The following is a 21,562-nucleotide window of genomic DNA, read 5'->3' as shown; positions in this document are numbered from 1 at the left end:
CTAACAAGCCAACAGGAAAGACAAAATGGAATAATAACAAAATAACACATGTAAAATATTGTAGGAAATAAGTAAAAAAAGGGAAATGCCGAAAACAAATAGCAAGATAGTATATTTAAACCCAAATATATCAATAATTGCATTAAATGTAAATGATCTAAATGCTTTTGTTGAAATGGAGAAATTATCAGAGAGTATTTTAAAAAATAAGGCTCAACCATATGCTGTCTAAAGAAAACTTACTTATAAAGAGTAAAAAAAAAAATGAAAAACAATGTTCATACAAATCCTAATCATAAGAAAATCTGAGGAACAGTATTAACTTCAGACAATGTAGTGATATTAACTTTAGGACAAGTACTATTGCCAAAGATAAAATAGATAAATATAGCAATCCTAATTGTGTAGGCACTCAATTACAGAACTTTAAATTACATGAAGGAAAAACTGATGCAACTGAAAGGAAAAATTGACAAATTCACAAGACAAATTCATAATTATAGTTTGCAATGTTAACACTGCTCTTTCAGTGTGTTATAGAATAAACAGACCAAATGAATAAAAATATAGAAAACTTAAAGAATACTATCAGCTAAACTTGGTATATTGACAATTATAAAATACCAGCAGAATACATGTTCTTTTCTAGCATATATGGAACATTTACCAGTCGACAAGCCACATGCTGGGCTACAAAACAAGTCTCAATAAATTTGGAAATGCTAAAATCATACAAAGTATTTGTCTGATGATAGAGAAACCAGAAATCAACAATAAAAGAAGGAAGAGGAGAAGGAGGAAGAAGATGAGGAGAAGGAGGATGAGGACAAGGAGACAAGGAGTAGGAGAAAAAACTGATAGATATTTAGAAAGTCCCCAGATGTTTGGAAGTAAGTTCCAAATAACTCACAGTTCAAAGAAGAAATCACATGGAAAATTACAAACTATTTTTAACTTAATGAAAATGGAAACAAAATGTATCAAAACTTGTATAGGGCACCTAAGGCATTTTTTAGAGATAAATCTATAGCTTTAAGTGTTTTTATTTAAAAAGGAGATCTAAAATCAAAAATCTAAGCTTGTATTTTAAGAAGCTAGTAAAAGGCAAGCAAATTAAAACCTAATACAACTGGAAGAAAAGAAATAATAGATATAAGAGCAGAAGTCAATAAAAATAGAAAACAAACAAGAGAGAAAGTTAATGGAAGTAATTTTTAAAATCAGTAAAACTGATAAGCCTCCAACTAGACTAAAAGAGAGAACGTAAGTTACTGTCCTGTATGAAAGAAAGATAATAACACAAATCTTATGGACATTAAAAGGATAAGAAAAGAACATTATAAAGAACAATAAACTTGACAATTTAGATCAAATAATAAAATTATTTGAATTATATACATTACCAAAACTGAAACAAACAAAAATAACCCTGAATCATACAATAAAAATTGATAAATTGGATTTCATCAAAATTAATAACTTCTACACTTCAAAAAACACCATTAAGAAAAGGAATGGACAAATGGTATACTTGAAGAAAATATTTTCAATACCGAGGTCAAAAAAGGACTTATATCCAGAATATATCAATAATTCTTACAAATCCATAATAAGAAGACAACTCAATTTAAAAATGGGTAAAGTATTTGAAAAGACAGTTCACGAAATATACATGAATGACTAATAAAGACATGAAAAAAATGTTATTAATCGTCAGGAAAATGAAAATTAAAACCCTAATGAGATATTACACATGTACACTACAATGGTTAAAATTAAAGACTGACAAAACCAAATGCTGGAGAGGATATGGAACAACTAGTATTTTCATACATTGCTGGTGAGAATGTAAAATGATACAACTTTGAAAAACAGTTTGGCTGGGCGCGGTGGCTCAAGCCTGTAATCCCGGCACTTTGGGAGGCCGAGACGGGCGGATCACGAGGTCAGGAGATCGAGACCAGCCTGGCTAACACGGTGAAACCCCGTCTCTACTAAAAAATACAAAAAACTAGCCGGGCGAGGTGGCGGGCGCCTGTAGTCCCAACTACTCGGGAGGCTGAGGCAGGAGAATGGCGTAGACCCGGGAGGCGGAGCTTGCAGTGAGCTGAGATCTGGCCACTGCACTCCAGCCTGGGCGACAGAGCGAGACTCCGTCTCAAAAAAAAAAAAAAAAAAGAAAAGGGTTTCTTATGAAGTTAAACATACCACACAACTCAGCAATTCCACTCTTAGGTGTTTAAAAGAAATGAAAATATATGCCCACACAAAGTCTTGTATACAAATGTTCATGGCAGTTTTATTCGTAATAACCCAAAACTAGAAACAGCAAGGTTTCCATCAACAGGAGAAGAAATAAACAAACTGTGGTATAGCCATATGATGCAAATCAATTCAGCAATTAAAAAAAAAAAACAAATTACTGATACACACAACAGAATGATTCTCAAAAACATGTTGAGCAAAAGAAGTCAGTCACAAATGTACATAATGAATATGTACATTATAATTCCACTTATATGAAACCCTAGAAAATGCAGACTAATCTGTAATGGCATAAAGGAGCTCAGTGGTTGTCTAAGGTCTGAAGTGAGTGATTGCAAGCAGCCAAGGAACACAAGGAGACTTTTAGGGTGAAGCAAATGTTCTATATCATGATTGTGTTTACAGGGATGTATATATTTGTCAAAACTAATTGAATTATACACTTAAAATAGGTACATCTTACATATAAATTAAAAATCAATAAAATTTATGTTATTAAGTTACAGAATTGTTTAAATTTATGTAGTAAGAATGCAGATGTATTTGTTTGTCAACATGTTTCAGCTAATATCTTCTGACCATTCAAATGTATTAGTATGGTTACTATATCAGAATTAAGGTGTGGTGTGCTGAAGGAAGTTTTAAGATACACCTGTTTTATTTCTATAATACCTAAACTAAAGCAAACCATTTGGATGAAAAAAGAACTCCCTATTTTATAAAACTAAAAATATTGAGTTAAGGAGAGATGCCTAGATATCCATAGTCTGTCAACTTGCTTTTGATTGATATTTTTGCCAGTTGGGCATCAACTAAATAATATGTACAGAATATAAGTATTTTATTCTTCTCTCTAGCTTACAATCTCTAGCTCCATTTCCTTCCTAAAAAATAGGAAAAAGATTAATGTCTTTATATTAATTTAAAAAGTCATAATCACAGAATTTCCTAAAAATAAGTATTTCAGGTCACTTTTTGTTTTTTTGTTTGTGTGTTTGTTTTTGAGATAGGGTCTCACTCTGTCACCCAGGCTGGAGTGCAGTGGCATGATCTTAGCTCACTGCAACCTGCACCTCCCTGGTTCAAACGATTCTCATGCCTCAGCTTCCATAATAGCTGATACTACAGGCACACAGCAAGATACCCAGCTAATGTTTGTATTTGTTGTAGAGATGGGGTTTTGCCATGTTGCCCAAACTGGGTTCGAACCCCTCAGCTCAGGTGATCCACCTGCCTCGGCCTCCCAAAGTTCTGGGATTATAGGCGTGAGCCACTGTGCCCAACCATGAATTAGTCACTTATCTGTTCAACTATGTACTTATAATCTAGATTTTTTTCATCTTGACAGCTAGTGGCAAATGCTTGTTTATGACTTAAACTAACATTTTGGTTAATTTTGATGGTAGAGATAAAACTCTACCATTCAAATAACATCTAATTTGCTAAAATCTATTTAATAAATAAGATTTTTTCCTGATCTTTCTTGATCATGTAATGGTTTAGATAAAACACGTGTTTCTTGATCATGTGTGGTTTAGGTTAAAAAAAAATAGCATTGATTTCATGCCCTCTGATGAAATCTACTTCCTGAGCACGTGATAGGTATTTTGGAAACGTAACATCACATGTGATTGTTTCCCCACTACATTTGGGATAAGTAAAGCGTGTTTCTCACATGAATGTCCTTGGATCACAGGAATCAATTTCTGGCAAATATTGTTAATTCTCTATTTAAAGAATGATTCATTTACTCAAAAACAATTTAGGCCCACCTTTTCTTCATGTAGAAGATACAATTCAAACATCTGCTCTACCTTACAGAGGATTAATGTCTCTTATACATGCCAATTCAGCCTCACTAGAGATCTCCTGTGTTAGTCTGGATGTCCAGAGAAGCAGAACCAAAAGATAGATATTGGAAAGACATATATATTTGAATATAGATAAAGATATAAAGAGATTTATTAGAAGAAATTGGTTCACACAGTTATAGAGGCTGAAAATTCTCAAGATCTGTACTCAGTAACTGTGTCTAGACCAGGGAGAGCCAATGATGTGGTTTCAGTCTGAGTCCGAGTGCAAGTCCAAAGGCTGAAGAAGACTGATATTCAGCTCAGACAGTCAAGTAGAGAGTTCATTCTCCTTTACTTCCCCTTTTTCTTCTATTCAGGACTTCAATAAGTTGGATGCAGCCCACCCACAGTAGGGAGGACAAACTGCTTTACTTGTTTACTGACCCAAATGCTAATCTCCTCTGCAAACCTCTCACAGACACATCCAGAATATTTGTGTAACCAAATATCCAGGCACACTGTGGCCCAGTCAAGTTGATATAAAATTAACCACCACATCTCCCCAACTTTCATCCCCTTAAATAGATAAAAACAAGGGGTCACTGCTTTCCCGGGGACATTCTCTTACTTGGGATATCTATGGTACATAAGGATCTTGATAACCAAGCATGATAAGATAAGCAAACAACGTGAGATGGAAAAGCAAGCAAGTGCTCAGGAAAACATACTAGTTTAAAACATGGCCAGAATCTGGCCAAAGCCTACTTTGGAAATGATTAAGTGGTTTATAGAAGCAATTGTAAAATTTGTTTGAGGAAAAAAATGTGTCGTTTGAATTTACTTTAATTAAACACTTCAGACTCTTTTGTTGTTGCTGTTTTCCCCCACCCTGGTATATAGCTATTCCAGTGACTTAAACATATGTTACCATATCTCTCAGTTTCTGATAGATGCCCAAAGATCAATATTCAGATTTTATATCGTGATGTGACTTTCTGTACAGAGAATAGCGTCTATTTTTAGGATTATTAGAAATGAATACAAATATAAAAAAGAGAGAAAGTGCTTAAAGAGCTTATTTTAAATCATGAAGATTTAGTGGAAGAAGCACCAATACAGATATTCTTCCTAAATGCTGATTATATAGCAAGGGATCTCATAGCAGTTTCTTCCCATAGACGAAAGAACAAAAATGTGTTCTATTTTTTCCCTATAAAAATGAAGCTATGTGAATTTTTCTAAGCCAGAGATATGTTTCTTATGCAAAAATACTATGAAAATGAATTGGAATAGATTAAAAACTGTATACAAATTAACACTCCAAAGAAACTGAGTTTCTTAAAAGAATTTGTTATCCCTTAACAAACCTAATGTATTCAAAATAATCTCAAATTTAATAATAGATTTTTCTTCTACAAAGTTAGATTTGAGGCTGAGAGGCAGAAATAAGTCACAATTTAAAACTAATATGTTAACTCCAATTCAAAAAGGGTTTTTTAATCCCTAAAAGACACTTTTGCCTCATATTTTTTTCAAGAAAATGTATTTTTGGTGAGCCATGACATGCCTTCTTTTTCAAATGAAAGGGTTTATTTCAAATGCAGTTCTCCCTAGTCAATGCTCCCAGCCACAAGCTGATATTATAAACAATGTGAGTTTTCACTTTCATTTAGAATCCATGATGAATTTGGATACTTTCCCTCTCCAGCTTTATCACTAAAATTATGAAATGTAAAGCAGTTTTAGTTTAACTTCTTTTTTTCCCCATGATCCAATGGTAAATCCTCACTAGACTGAGATAATCAAAATCCTCATGCTTGATACTCTAACAATATATAACTTGCCTATGTTTCCCCCATAACTTTGTTTTTTATCCAATCCAGCACTAATGTATGCAAGCATTTTCGGGAATGTATCTGCAATTATCCAAAGACTATACTCGGGAACTGCCAGGTACCACATGCAGATGCTGCGAGTAAAAGAATTCATTCGCTTTCATCAAATCCCCAACCCTCTGAGGCAACGTCTTGAAGAATATTTCCAGCACGCATGGACTTACACCAATGGCATTGACATGAACATGGTATGTATGTCTGTTTTCCAAAATGAAAGTGCCACAGGCATTATAGTGATAGCCAAAATGGAATAAAAGCCAGAATCACCAGCTTTGAACCCCTTGCTTTTGTTTTCTTCTCTCGGATGTGTATTTTCTCCCCTGGAGATAGTCTCTCATTCTCAATTCATGGCATTGCATGGTGCTATATCTAGTTACACTGTGTGGCAAAGGCATTATAACATGATGCAAACTGATATAACTGTGTGTAGTAGAGTTCCCACTTCTGGTGAGAGAGAGCATTGCTTTAGCTGGGACTTGGGTTTTTACTGCATGGCCTCATTGCCAACACCCCCCAAAAATAGTTGGATCCAGTTGCAATAAGGTTTGGCAAGTAAACAGTAACAATTTTGATGCCCCCAAACAGAGATCTCAGGTTAACACACTTTAAAAGACAGGAAATTGAAAACTTATAGGAGAGGTCAGGGAGCTTAAGTATACATAAGCATTTTATGATAGGAAGTTTCACACTTTAAGAATGTTTTTTTCTATATTTTAAACGATCTATGCTGTGCCCTTTTACTGTACCTGGTTTAATGCGTCTTTCCTTTCAAGGGGGAAATATGGATCCCTTCATATTTTTCCTTCACCTTTTAAGCAAATTCAACATCAACAATCACCTGTCATAACCTCCCTTCCTGTATCACTGCTCAAAAATCAACACTTTTAATGATATTAATGTGGTCCAAAGACCTCTTTTGATTATTAGGAGAATTGCCCACTTTCTTTTACCTTGCAATTTGGCTATAAAGGCTGGTTTCTAAATAAATTATACAGCAAATCCAAATTCGATGATGTATCATAGAGCGCCAGAAAAAAAGGAATAAAAATATGGTGGCTTCCCATATGGCTACTCCTCCACTGGGCAAGAACCCTGTTTCTAAGAATTTCTCAGAAAATAAAAGCACTCACATTTAATTATGTCAATTGCATGAAACAATTTTTGTGTAAGTGAGCCTGTACAATTTAAAATGGTACTTTCTGTTTAACCAGTAATAGTCTAATGAAGAAAGAAGGGTTCAAAATTAATAGGAATGGTGCAGAAAGCACTGCAAATATTACCCAATTTGAAAGTAATATTTATATATGGATAAGTTTATCATACCTGTGTGTGATGTATTTGATTGAGAAGGACATGCCATGACAAAAATGACAATTTGAAGAGCTAATCAAATGAGCACTTTTCACGCAAAACCCCTTGAGTCATCTCTAATCATCCCAAAGTTCCTTGTGAAAAATTCATTTGTAAATTGATCCCCCAAAGGAACACTTTAATCTCACAAGAAAGAGCACCTACATGTTGATCACTTTTCTATATTTCCATCACTGTTACTGTTTAACAAAGGTGTCAGCATTCAAAGTCTTTTGGGGACTCTCTGCTGCTGGGTTGGCTGAAGCAGTGTCAAGAATTTTTAATCAAAACACATCACTCATTTTTTGTTGTTCCATACTGCCAGATTATTTCAAAAACAGTAGCAACACAATTATTTTACCCCCCTCCATGTAACTCTAGTTTTGTGACCATTTTTTTGTGATAAAGTCTATTTTGTGACAACTATTTACCTTTCATTGTTTGACTCTATTACCTATGAATATGGTTTATATACCACTTGCCTATTTACAATGTACTTATGAAAGATTTATCTCTTTCCTGTCTGCTTCACACCTTAATAAATGGAATCACAACACCCACCGGTAAGAACAGGAGGTATTTATATCCAATTTAATTCTCGTGTAAATTGTGGAGAACACCCTTGTTATCTGTCAGGTTTAGAGCTTGTTAAATGATTTCCAATGTTAGTTCTGATCTTTTGTGCATGATGTAGCTGAGGAAATACAAAGCAAGAAACTGGGGAAGACAACCTGGAAGAGGCCAAGTACAGAATAGAAATCCTTAACTTTAACAACGACTTGACCTCTAACAATATTTACATACAATTTCCCAGTCCCCATAAAAATTCACTTCTCTGCCCCTATCCCGACTCTGGTAAAGGCTATGGGTATACGGTTTGCATTAGATAATTGTCATAAATAAAATGTCATTCTCTTTCATTATCTTCTATTTTCATGATGTAGGTGCTTTTCTTTCCTCTCATCTGCATGCCTGTATTACATCGTCCTGGAGTGTGTGAGCTCTAAACCATGTGCTGCTGAGTCTTGCATGTGGTTTTGAGAGCTTGACTTTGCACGGACTTCTTGTTTGTGTACAGTGTCTACATTTCTCATTTTGTGACTGCAAAGTGAGTAAGCGAACTGCAAGATAACTCTGAACACTCAGCAAATGGAAGATGCTTACTTGTTAAGCACTACTTATGAAACAAAGTTGATTAGAGAAAAAACAACTATACCCTTAGACTATTGAGAGGTTAAAAAAAATCAAAATGGATTTTTTTTACCTCCAAAACCACACTTAAAATCCCTATGTATTGTCAACTAAATTGTAATTTAATCGCAGTTTAAAATCATTCAAATTTATGTATTATCACACATAAAAGCACATTTAACTTGTATTTTGCATCAGCATTCCATGATATTTTAAGTATAACCTTAAATATAATTTCTCATGAAACATTTCAGGTCATTTTCACTGTTCAACCATGTCCAAATGAAGTACAAGATACTCAATCACACTGTATTGATTGACCTAAAATTATTTTTATGAACAAAACCATTTGATTGATTGATAGACCAAAAAAATAAGAAATAATTGACCTAAAAAGTGTGGCCATATCCTTTAATCCCTGCATCTTTTGCTTTTTGTGTAAAAGCTATTACCAGAATGTTTCAAAACTTAAAGCACTGTGGGAACAAGTATGGACTCCCTTTTAATTGAGCCAGATGGTTCAGAGTACAAAAGGAAATGGGCCAGAATAATGAAGCCACTGAAAGAATCACAGTGTTTTGTTTTGTTTTGTTTTTGTTTTTGTTTTGAGGCAGAGTCTTGCTCTATTGCCCAGGCTGTAGTGCAGCAGTGCCGTCTAGGCTCGCTGCAACCTCTACCTCCTGGGTTCAAGCAATTCTCCTGCCTCAGCCTCCTGAGTAGCTGGGATAACAGGCACATGCCACCACACCTGGCTAATTTTTGTATTTTTAGTAGAGATAGGCTTTCACCATGTTGGCCAGGATGGTCTCGAACTCCTGATCTCAAGTGATCTGCCACCTTGACATCCCAAAGTGCTGGGATTATAGGCGAGAGTCACCACGCCTGGCCTAGATCATGTTCTTTTGAGTGTGATCTCATATTAGGAATAGTAAAAATCATATGAAAGATGTGCAGAAGTTAATTCTGGAAAACTCTCTTCCCTCTACCTCCAACATTTTTAATTAGGAGTGAAGAGATACTTTTTTCAGAGTAGGACTGATAGCATCTCAATGAATTTCTCCAAATCAAAGCTGTCTTCTGATATAGTCTGAAACTTTCTGAGGTTACCTAACACTGTTTTAGTTACAGCACTACCACAGTAATGAAAATCATCTTTCATGTCAGTGTAGAATCAAGTGGCCTCACATCACACACACACACACACACACACACACACACATACACACACCCAAAGAAGTACTCCAATGACCATGGTCCATATATTTTTCCGGATGAAGAGAAATAAACTATTTAGGGCAGAGGCTACTCCTAAATTTAATATTATAATTGCATGGAAGAAGTGCCTGTATGAGCATTTAATGGAGAATTTACTCCTTACCTGAAAATAGCACCTCTGCCCCCACCAAATAATGCCCAGATAATATCAAAAATGCAGAATAGAGATTCAGAAGACCTAAAAACTAACTCTCAGTCTGCCACTACTCTTGGACAAGTCACTTAACCTCTCTGCAATTTCATCAAACTTGTTGTTTTCCAATATTTTGAAAGCACCAGAACTCGAATATGCTAAATGTGCAAAAACGTTATTATGGGAGCTTTTCTGCTTGAGGATGGCAATTCTAACCTATCTGCTTCCCATCCCCCAACTCAGGTACTCAGGTAATCCAGAAACAGTTTTCATTTCTTTTAGTAAGAAAAGGGAATAGTTCCTTTTTTTTAGCCTGGGACATTAATGGAGGAAATTTTGAGAGACAGACATAGAAAGTGGTTGGAATAAGAGCCTAGGAAGAGGTATAAACTCTCATCTGGGTGGATAGGTAAGTTTTTCTTAAAGACAGGCAGGAAAGAAAAGAGAAAGGGTGAAGGTATTAGCTTGCAGGTTTAGAAGGGAACTTGATGGTACTTCCATTGCATTGTTCAGTTTCCTAGGTCAAGCAGAGACTAGATGAATCCTGAGAAAGGAGGAAGTGCAAGATAGAAGTGTAGCTCAAGACAGGGAGAGATTTTGGAGCCTTCGAGTTAGCTTAATAGGCTTTAAAAAACTTAGGATCATAGTGAGATTTTGAGTGACACAGCACAGACCTGTAATGGACCCTATGAACAAAGCCAGTTAAAAGTGGAAAAGAGAATAATAAAAAATGATGTAGGACGGGCGCCGTGGCTCACGCCTGTAATCCCAGCACTTTGGGAGGCCGAGGCGAGCGGATCACGAGGTCAGGAGATTGACACCATCCTGGCTAACACGGTGAAACCCCGTCTCTACTAAAAATCCAAAAAAAAAAAAAAAAAATTAGCCGGGTGTGGTGGCGGGTGCCTGTAGTTCCAGCTACTCTGGAAGCTGAGGTGGGAGAATGGTGTGAACCCGGGGAGGGGGGGTTGGGGGCGGAGCTTGCAGTGAGCCGAGATTGCGCCACTGCACTCCAGCCTGGGCGACAGAGCGAGACTCCGCCTCAAAAAATTTAAAAAAAAAATTAAAAAAATGATATACTGTTTAATAGAAATTTATATTGCTTGGAGCTGATGTGATTTCCAAGGAACATTTTAATAAAAATTTGACTTTCTTTACCTGCACAACTTTTAGTTTCTCTGTGATCTGTCAGAGTCGCCTCCACTACTAACACAGAGCTTATCTCTGCATCTACAATCTAACACTACTCCATCAAAAACTGTGTTACAATCATTCTCTACACTTATTTAAAAGACTTCATCTGGGCCAGACCTTTATATTTAGATCACAGAGTGTTTTGATACACCATAGTGAAGTGTAATGGTGAACTCTTTCAGTTATGTTCAATTCAGCAACTCGGATGAAAACAATCCTTGTGACAATATACTCCATCAGAAATGTAAAAGCAAAATTTGCAAAGTAGCATGGCTTGCCTTCACTGTATTGCTTTCCTCTCCCTTACTTTTTTCTAATGATTTTTAATCTACTGACGTTGATATATACAGTCCATGATCTAGACTGATATGTGTATCATACAGCTATAACAAAATTTTAGAAATATGATGCCCTTATATCCAGATAATCCTTCATGCATTTAAAAGGGGGCATAAAGATTGACCAAAACCTACATTTAAATGATAATGACCCACAGGACTGGCACACCTTTTGGTTTTCTATAAATACCTAGTTACCATTTAAGAGTTGAATTAAAGTAATAGTTTTGCACAATGCACTTGAAAAGATGTTGTCATCTGCGTATAGATTAGTTGACAGGAATTGCCTGGCTCTGCAGAAACTGGGAATGTACTAAAATTTCACATTGGCAAGAAGTCTACCACTATGAACACACAAATTTATCACTCATTATCACCTACTGTAGCCAGCTCCTTAATAGCAGGTGCTTTTAAAAGGCAAAGTTCACTTGCCTTTCCTATTTTACACCAAGGCTACTTACCCTACAGTGCTTCAAAATATCACAAAGAACAAGAAAACACCATCTGGAGCCCCCTGACATGAGCAATGTCAAGTTTAAGACAGGCATCTAATGTTTTCAGGTCACAAATGGTACATGTTCATCTTTCACAAGTGATGATGGTCACTTCATCCTGGTCTCCAACCATCAACAAGGAGGACTTATTTACAGTTGTAATCATGCTGCTTCTATGCAAAGTGAGTTCTTCAGTGGTAGGATCTGACCTTTAGCCCATTTTATGTCAAGAAAAATAATGACAGTATGCCCTAGAGCTTTCCGTATTATAAAAAGTCTACAGAAACATTACACTCAGGTGGTGAACCTACTTTGATGCTTCAGTTTCTCTGTTTATTAATAATTTTACTCTTACAGTAGTTGGAAGGTAGAAATGATGTCTCAAATTGTTTTTTAAATCCTTAAAATAATGTTCCTATTTGAATAGAACTGTAGAGTGGAATTTCTTATGCTGAAGGGTATGATGTGTTTCAAAAAACTTTGGAGTGGTAGGAGCACAGGAATAACTCAACTCAATTCAGTTTCAGATCACTTGATAATCAACACAGGTTAAGCCACTAATAAAAAATAGAGATCATCAAAGTTCAGTTATAACATATTCTTTGGAAATATGATTTTAAGTCTCTTTTCATTCAAATACTAGAATAACTCAGCATTTCTTAAACCTAATGGAATCAAGGCATCCACAATTTTTTTTCCAAAATAAAAGCCCAATATTTTCTTTAGTAGAAGACATACCCAGTGGACTGGGATTGATGTTATAAATGGATATGAAAATGGTCCACCCAATATGTCATATTTCATAATCATTTTTTTAAAAGTGAAAACATTCAGATGTAATTCATCTTAGACCAAATTATCATATAGCCTTAAAGCAGCAATAGCTCAAGAAATTTAGATATATTTTAATTGTTTTTCTCAGTTTAGACATATTGCAATCCATGTGGATGAGCGTGGATGGAAAAAATACATAATCATTACATGTTTTATGCCAGATATACCTAAAAAGAAATCTCCTTTACTTTGCATCTTGGGCTCCTATTATTCAGGTGAGCCACTCCCAGTAGAACTCTACGTTCACCTTAGGGACTATCTGATAAGAGCTTTCTTTATTGGGTTGGGTTGGGGGGCATCACCTGTGATGATGCATTTTTTAACACTCCAGAGCTATGCTGAATCATTTCCATATATACTGTCATTCATTCTGCCCTCTCTTCCGTTAATCTTCTTAGATCAGTATGCTGTGCAACCCACACAAAGCTAAAACATGTCTGTGGTTAGGAAAACCGGCCATAGTGGGAAAATAAGCCAAAGACTCACTCTCCACAAAGGCTAAATTATTTTACTTGGATCATAGAGGTGAATCTCAAGCTATCATCTGATTCTGTGCTGTGAATAGAAAGGTGTGAGTGAGAGAAAAATGTGTTTTCCAAGATACGGATTTAGCCCAGAGCCTAACTATAATTTTATCTGTTTTGTCTATGAGCTATTCTTTTTTTAAAAGATGGAGTCTCACACTGTTGCCCAGGCTGGAGTGCAGTGGTAAGATCTCAGCTCATTGCAACCTCCGCCTCCCAGGTTCAAGCGATTCTCCTGTCTCAGTCTCCCCAGTAGCTGGTACTACAGGCACTCGCCACCATGTCCAGCCAATTTTTGTATTTTTAGTAGAGATGGGGTTTCACTATATTGGCCAGGCTGGTCTCGAACTCCTGACCTTGTGATCTGCACTCCTCAGACTCCCAAAGTGCTAGGATTACAGGCGTGAGCCACTGTGCCCAGTGTATGAGCTATTCTTAATATTTAATAGCAGGCAACACCACAGCGAGGTCAGAGAATTATAATAAAGCAATTCTCTTTGACTAGATATCTAAAGAACAAAGGAGAGTGTAATGCCAGAAAAACAGCTACATGTTGCAAAATTTTACACGCCAGACTTCTAAAAGACAAACAAAAATATATAGGCTGGCCTAGAGTAATCATAGACAGAGACATTCTTGGAGTAAAAGCAGAGTGGAAGCATGTAAACAGTGGTCAGAATGAAAAAAAGTACTAGGTTACATAACATTTATATCCCATGCTTTCTAAATATGGGAATAACATTCAATGGAAATTTAAATCTGCACCTTGCTTTATTCCCTTTCCTTTCATTCTCACCCATCTTAGCATACAGAATTGAGATCTATAAATTTTTTTGAAAAAATTGTTATTAAACATTAATTGGTTCTCATACGCTTATGGCTTTTATATTGGCAGTTCTTAAAGAGAAAAAATATCTTAACCAATCACTGAAGCAAAGTTAAAGGAAACATTAGGAAGACCTAACTTTTTTCAAATTAAAGTACAGAATCATTTTAAATTATCAAACAGTACAAAAATTTGTTTTACAGTAATTAAAAAGTACTTTATATCTTTTCACTTAGAGACAACACCACGATGTAACATCACCTTGCAACCATACTTGTGACATATCATATACGTCCATTTTTTCCTCTTACAGACTTATCATAGCCTGATAAGAATTTGTTTTTAAATTGGGAAGCATCTTCTCTGATGGTGCGCATTTCATAGATATGTGTCAATCTAAAGAAAGAAACTGAAGCAAAATTTACATAGAGAGTTTATTTAGACCAACGTTGAGGACTTGCAGCTGGGAAACACTAGGAAATGCTCCAGAGAACAAAGGACAGGCTCAAAGATTTTTTGGTTTTGTTTTGCTCGTTTTGTTGTTGTTGTTGTTGTTATTTTTCTATTTTTTAAGGGACAAATCAGGAGAGTGGGCAATTAGAAAAGTTGTTTGTCAGGAACTCTCATTGGTTTACAGAAATAGCACTGGTTAGTGATTTGCTATACATTGTTAAACTATAGGGCATGATTTATGGTATCCAGCATATAGCGTTGTTAGGTCAATTTCTATCAATTGGTGGATCTCTCAGTCTAGAGTCCCGATAGCAGCTGGATTACTTAGCTTAAGGTGGGGAGTAAGATGTGACTGCACTCACATGTCATTGCCTCTATAGACCTTATAATTTAAAGGGGCTTGCATTCCTTAGATAAAAAGTTATTTGCCTTCTCATATACACAAATTTTACTTAAATAAAATTGCAACATCTCTACTTTTTTATGAGAGACTTTTTAAATGCAAATTTTAAAGTTTTCTTATACTTCAATTTTTATACTTTACTCATCTCATTATCTATTACCTATGTGTGTAAACTTCCATATCTTTTTATATGCTAATATAATGATACTTATATTTGCATGTATACAGACATATATACATATTTACACACACATATAGTTGCATAATTTAATCTATAAAAACATTTAATTATGTGCAGTCCATGTTTCTCACTTAATAGCTTGTGAAAATACCTCCAAGTTGGCTAATACAACTAATTTATTCCTTTTAATGGCACATACATTCCATACTAGTTTATTTCATATACTATAACTATATAATACATAATATAATAATATATAACTACATATTATACTTATACTAATAGTTTCTTCTCTTACACTAATGGCTACATTGCTGGGCATTCTTTTGATTTCCAATTTCATGCCACTTCAAACAATACTGCAATAAACCCACTTACATATATTTTCCTCACTTATACTTTTATATTTATGGGTAGATTCTCAGATAAGGGATTTTTGAGTAAAAGATTATATGTAATTTTAACTTTAATAGCTATTGTAAGATTACATTCCAAAAATGCTTAACAATTTACATTTCTATCAATAATGTTGGTACTTTTCCCCCTTCCCTTTACTAGCACTGGGTGTTATGGTTCTTTTTAATTTTTGCCAGTTTAATGGATATATGAAAGTTTGTTTTTACTCTGATGACATTTTCTGAGCTACTGTTAAATGCTCATTCATTCATATATACATACACACACCTTATTTGGCTTTTATTCTATGAATTGCCCATTCATAGCATTTTTTGCATATTTTCAAGTATCTTTTCTATATTATTTTATTTAATAAGAACTCTTTGTAAATATTAATGCTTTTCATATTGTAATTTGATCCTAATATCTTTTCAATATGTTGGTTTATTTAAGGACTATTTTGGATACAAAAGTTTTGTTTTTTTTTTAATATTGTCTAATTGGTCAACTTTTATTATATAGCTCATAGATCCTTTCCTGTTTTAAAAAGACCCTACTAAACTTTTGGATTATATGAGTAATTTCCTAAATTTTTTAATAAGATTTGGTATATGTTTAGAAAGAGAACTCCACAATTTGTTTGAAATCTATTTTTGTAAATTATTTTCTTCACATGAATAGAAAATAGTCATGGTAGAATTTATTAAATAAGCCATTCTTTTTTTCATTTAATTAAAATACCACCTGTGCTACACATTACATCACTGGGTATAATTGGGATACATATCTAGACTCTAAAGGCTGCTCTATTTGTCCACTCAGCGTAGTATAAGAATGGTTTGGCCGGGCACAGGGGCTCACGCCTGTAATTCCAGCATTTTGGGAGGCCAAGGAGGGTGGATCACCTGAGGTCAGGAGTTCGAGACCAGCCTGGCCAACATGGTGAAACCCCATCTCTAATAAAACTACAAAAATTAGCTGGCCATGGTTGGTGGGGGACGCCTGTAATCCCAGCTACCCGGGAGGCTGAGGCAGTAGAATATCTTGAAGCCAGGTGGTGGAGGTTGCAGTGAGCCAAAATCGTGCCATTGCATTCTAGCCTGGGGGACAAGGGCAAGACTCCGTCTAAAAAAACAAACAAACAAAAAAATGGTTTGTGTTTAGCAGCTTTATATAATATTTTAATATCTGATAAGGTAGGTCGACACTTACTAATCTTATTTTGCTTATTTCTCCTGGCTACTTGAGAGCATTTATTCTTCCATAAAAAATATATGACTTTTTAAATTCAGTTACAACTTACTCCATGTTAAGTTTTTGAATTAACCCAAAGATCAGATTGTTAAATATGGCTCCCAAGAGTGAGAAATCATAACCACTATCAAGATTTACTAATAATTTCAAGGATTAAGGAATTATGAGCATAGGCACAGAGATCTTCCTTGCCATATTAGTATGAGTTCTGGCTCAGATTTCACGTAGGACTGTAAATGATATATGTTATTATACGACACTTAAACAGAATCTTTTTTGGTCATTAAACATTTACATTTTACATTCTGGACATTACGCAGCTTATATGACATTTTCCAGAAAGTCATGTTCTATTAAATCTACTAATAAAAGATTGGCCTATCATAAGTGATTATTTAGATACATCCTGCTAAAAATACTCCATAAATGGGAACTATTCCACTAATAAATACCCTTACTGTGTTTGCCAGGAGCAGGTCACTAATGTTTGTCAGTAGCTGGCCATTTTTCTTCCCTGTTATTTCTTGGGAAATATAGAAAATGGATTGTAGGTCTACTTTAACTCTTATTTAAATATAACTTTGGTATTTAAATATTAAGTCTCACGCATGCTGCACATTAAAATCATCTGAAATATTTTATAATAGTTAAATCAGAATTGCTTAAAGTCTGTGTCAGTATTTTTATAAATCTCATATGTAGACAAGGTTGGGAGTCACTGGTTTATATCTTAAAAAACAAAATCCAATTCAATAAGATTTTATCATTTTCTTCTTAAAAATTTTTACCTTTATTTTTAAATATCTTTATTAATTTTATATAGCATAGTGAATCAAATAAAATATATTATACATTTCCATTTTTACTTGCTTATAGATAATAAAGAATCAAACTATTTATCTTCTATCCAGCCACTTTAGCAAATTCTGATAGAATTTTTTTTGTTGTTTGGTTCAATTTATTTTCTCTGTAACCAAGTTTTGGGTCAATTTGTTTTTCTTTAACAAATTCTGAAGGACTTCTTTTTGGTTTGGTTCAATTTGACCTCATTCTGATAGTACTTTTTAGTTTGGTTTAATTTGGTTCGTTCTGGTTTGTTTGAATGGTGGGTGGTCCTCTTGAGGATTTAATATTGGATGTTCTAAGCATACAATCATATCAGCAGCAAAAAGAGGTAAATTCATTTTCTATTTTTAATAGCAACCACTTATTGGGGTGTTTTTGGTTCTCTAGAATCTCCAAAATAATTTTGAAAAAAAAGTTGATTTCAATTTTAAATTTTTAATTAAAAATAATAAAATTATTATTTTAATAAAAATCTTAATAATTGATTTAATTAAAGAAATGTTAAGACTAATACGACTAAAATATCCTTGCACTCATGAAATGCATCCTACTTGAGCATAGTTTTTTAAAAATTTTTTAAATTTTTTCTTTCTTCCACTTTTATTTTAGGTTTGGGGGTACCTATGCAGATTTGTTACATAGGTAAATTGTGTGTCACTGAGGCTTGATGTACAAATGACCCCAAGGTAGTGAACATAGTGCCCAGTGGTACCCTTTCTTACCACTCTTCCTTCTCACCCTCCCTCCTCAAGCAGTCCCCAATGTCTATTGTTCCCATCTTTATGTCCATGTGTATTCAATGTCTAGCTGCCACTTATAAGTGAGAACATGTAGTATTTGCTTTCCTATTCCTGCGTTAGTTTGTTTAGAATAATGGCTTCCAGCTGCATCCCTGTTGCTGCAAAAGACATAATTTCATTCTTTCTTATGGTTGCATAGTATTCCATTGCATATATGTACCACATTTTCTGTATCCAGTCCACTGTTGATAGGCATCTTGTATTGGTTGGTTTCATGTCTTTGCTATTTTGAATAGTTCTGCAATAAACATACAAGTGCATGTGTCCTTTTGGTAAAATAATTTAATTTCCTTTGAGTATTTACCCAAGAGTGGGACTGCTGGGTTAAATGGAATAGTTCTCTTTTAAGATCTTTGAAAAATCTCTACACTGCTTTCCATAGTGACTTAACTAATTTACATTTTCCACCAGCAGTGTACAAGTGTTCACTTTTCTCCACAACCTCACCAATATCTATTGGTTTTAGATTTTTTAATAATAGCCATTCTGGCTGGTGTGAGATGGTATCTCAGTGGAGATTCGATTTGCATTTCTCTGATAATTATCGATGATAAGCATTTTTTTCATATGTTTCTTGGCCACTTGTATGCCTTTTTATGAGAAGTATCTGTTCGTGTCCTTTGCCCACTTTTTATTGGAGTTCTTTGTTTTTTGCTTGTTGGTTTGCTTAATAAGTTCCTTATAGATTCTGGATATTGGATCTTTATCAGATGCACAGTGTGCAAATATTTTCTCCCGTTCTGTAGGTTGTCTGTTTACTTTGTTGATAGTTTCTTTTGCTGTGCAGAATGTCTTTCATTTAATTAGGTTCCACTTTCAATTTTGGTTTTGGTTGCAATTGCTTTTGGGGATTTAGTCATAAATTTTTTGCCAAGGTTGAAAAGGTATTGGTAATGATATGGCCCGGAATGTCATTTCATAGGTTTTCTTCTAGAGTTTTTATTGTTTTTAGGTGTTATATTTAGGTCTTTAATCCATCTTGAGCTAATTTTTGTTGATGGAGAAACATAAGGGTCCAGTTTCAATCTTCTGCATATTGCTACCCAGTTATCCCAGCATCATTTATTGAATAAGGAATCCTTTCTTCATTGTTTGTTATTGTCAACTTTGTTGAAAATCAGGTGGCTGTATGTGTGTGGCTTTATTTCTGGTTTCTCTATCCTATTCCATTAGTATGTGTTTGTTTTTCTATCAGTACCACACTGGTTTGGTTACTGTAGCCTTCTAGTATAGTTTGAAGTTGGGTAGTATGATGCCTCCAGCTTTGTTCTTTTTGCCTCGAATTCCTTTGGTAATTCAGGCATATTTCTGGTTTCATATGATTTTAGAATAATTTTGTCTAATTCTGTGAAAAGTGACTTTGGTACATTTACAGGAATGGCATTGAATCTCTACATTGCTTTGGACTGTATGGTCATTTTAACAATATTTATACTTCCCATCCATAAGCATAAAATGTTTTTTCCAATTTTTTTTGTGTCCTCTCTCATTTCTTCCAGCAGTATTTTGTAATTCTCACTGCAGACAGCTTTCACCTGCTTGGTCTGCTGTATTCCTAGATATTTTATTCTTTATGTGACTACTGCAAATGAGATTGCATTCTTAATTTGTCTCCGAACTTGGGTGTTACTGGTGTATAGAAATGTTACTGATTTTAGTACATTGATTTTGTATTCTGAAAGTTTACTAACTTTGTTTATTAAATCTGGAAGTCTTCTGGTGGAGTGTATAGCGTTTTCTAGATACAGAATCATATCGTCTGTAAAGAGAGATAGTTTGACCTTGTATGCCTTTTTTTTTCCTCTTTCTTACTTAATTCCTCTGGGTAGGACTTCTGGTTATAGATTTTTTGATACATTGTTGACACTATTGGTTAATCAGTTGTTTAGTATTTTGCATCTATTTTATAATGATATTCATTAGTGGTTATATGCTCTTTAAGTGTTAGAAAGAAATCAGTTGTAAAATCGTCTGGTTGTTTTAATAGTGGGTCTTTAATCACCTCTCCCACTCTACTTGGTTATTTGTTCTACTTCTTCCTTAGTCAATATAATAATTTGCATTTTATCAAGAGTTCATGCATGTTATCTAGGCTTCCACAGTTGTACAATTGCACATAGGCTTCTCTTATAAGATATTTAATATTTTCTGAATCAGCGCATGCATCTGCTTTTCTTATTCCTGAACTTGCATATTTTTCTCTCTCTCTTCTTTCCTTCAGCAGATCTTTGAAAGATTTATATATTCTATTTGATTTTATTCAAGGAATTAGCCCTTAGATGTATTTGAGCTAGCTTGCTACTATTCTTTTCATTTTCAGCATTTGCCTCCATTAATTCTCTCTTTCTTATTTTTTGATAACTTTATTATTCTTAACGTTTGTATTAAACTATTTTGTTGTCTGAGCCTTTATTTTTTATAATGAAGGTATCAAAAATAAAGAAAGAGTATACATATTTCTTTGAATACAAGTTTTTCGGTGGTTCTACAGGTATTAAAGTGAAATATTCTCATTTTTATTTTCTAAATTGTTTCCTTTTTTATCAAAAAATTATCATCGAATATTGTTCTTAATTTCTAAGTACTCCTCTTTTATGGTTACTTTTTAATTGTTTTTCCTTATTTCTTGGATTATAATCAGAGTTTAGTGACTATAAAATTTCTACTTTTCAGGTATTTAAGATCCCACACCTAATCTATCAATCTGTTTGCATTTTTCTTAATGACCCACCTTTATAAAAGATTTCTGAAGCATTCACTTTTATTTTCATAGTTGGGATAGGCAGGGGGAGGAGACACTGCTTTCCTTCTTTAGACAAAATTTTATTCTTTTATGTATTATATGATTGAATTGTGTAATTCCACTAACAAGTTCAACTGGCATAAATAAGTTTGAAACACACACAGCTGTTTTATGACTCAAGTCGTAGAAGCAAAAATGTACGTAGATACATTGGTATTTGGAACATTCAGAGTGCTAAGTAACAGTCAATACATTTTATAGGAGGGGAATTTGTTAGGTAGAGGAAGAGAACTTCCACTATTTTGAAAGCTTCCAGTATTTTACAAAAAGTTAGATAACTGCTAATACAGCCATCCGCTTTCCCTCAAAAACAA

General features: G+C 34.4%; 1 protein-coding gene across 2 annotated transcripts in view; it reads left to right on the top strand.

Moving 5' to 3' along the window:
- Positions 1–21,562, top strand: part of KCNH7 (potassium voltage-gated channel subfamily H member 7) — a 478,778-nt gene that overhangs the window by 419,735 nt on the left and 37,481 nt on the right. The window contains exon 9 of one of the 2 annotated variants that reach the window (XM_025404671.1): positions 5,942–6,141. In XM_025404671.1, the coding sequence (XP_025260456.1) occupies positions 5,942–6,141 (200 nt within the window). Of the gene's footprint in view, positions 1–5,941; positions 6,231–21,562 lie in introns of those variants that run through there. The other variant, XM_025404672.1, reaches the window with a different exon arrangement.

Source organism: Theropithecus gelada, chromosome 12 (genome assembly GCF_003255815.1).
Source record: "Theropithecus gelada isolate Dixy chromosome 12, Tgel_1.0, whole genome shotgun sequence".
In the NCBI taxonomy this organism is placed as follows: domain Eukaryota; kingdom Metazoa; phylum Chordata; class Mammalia; order Primates; family Cercopithecidae; genus Theropithecus; species Theropithecus gelada.
The sequence above is the reverse complement of the archived record's forward strand: the minus strand, read 5'-3'. Positions and strand labels throughout refer to the sequence as shown.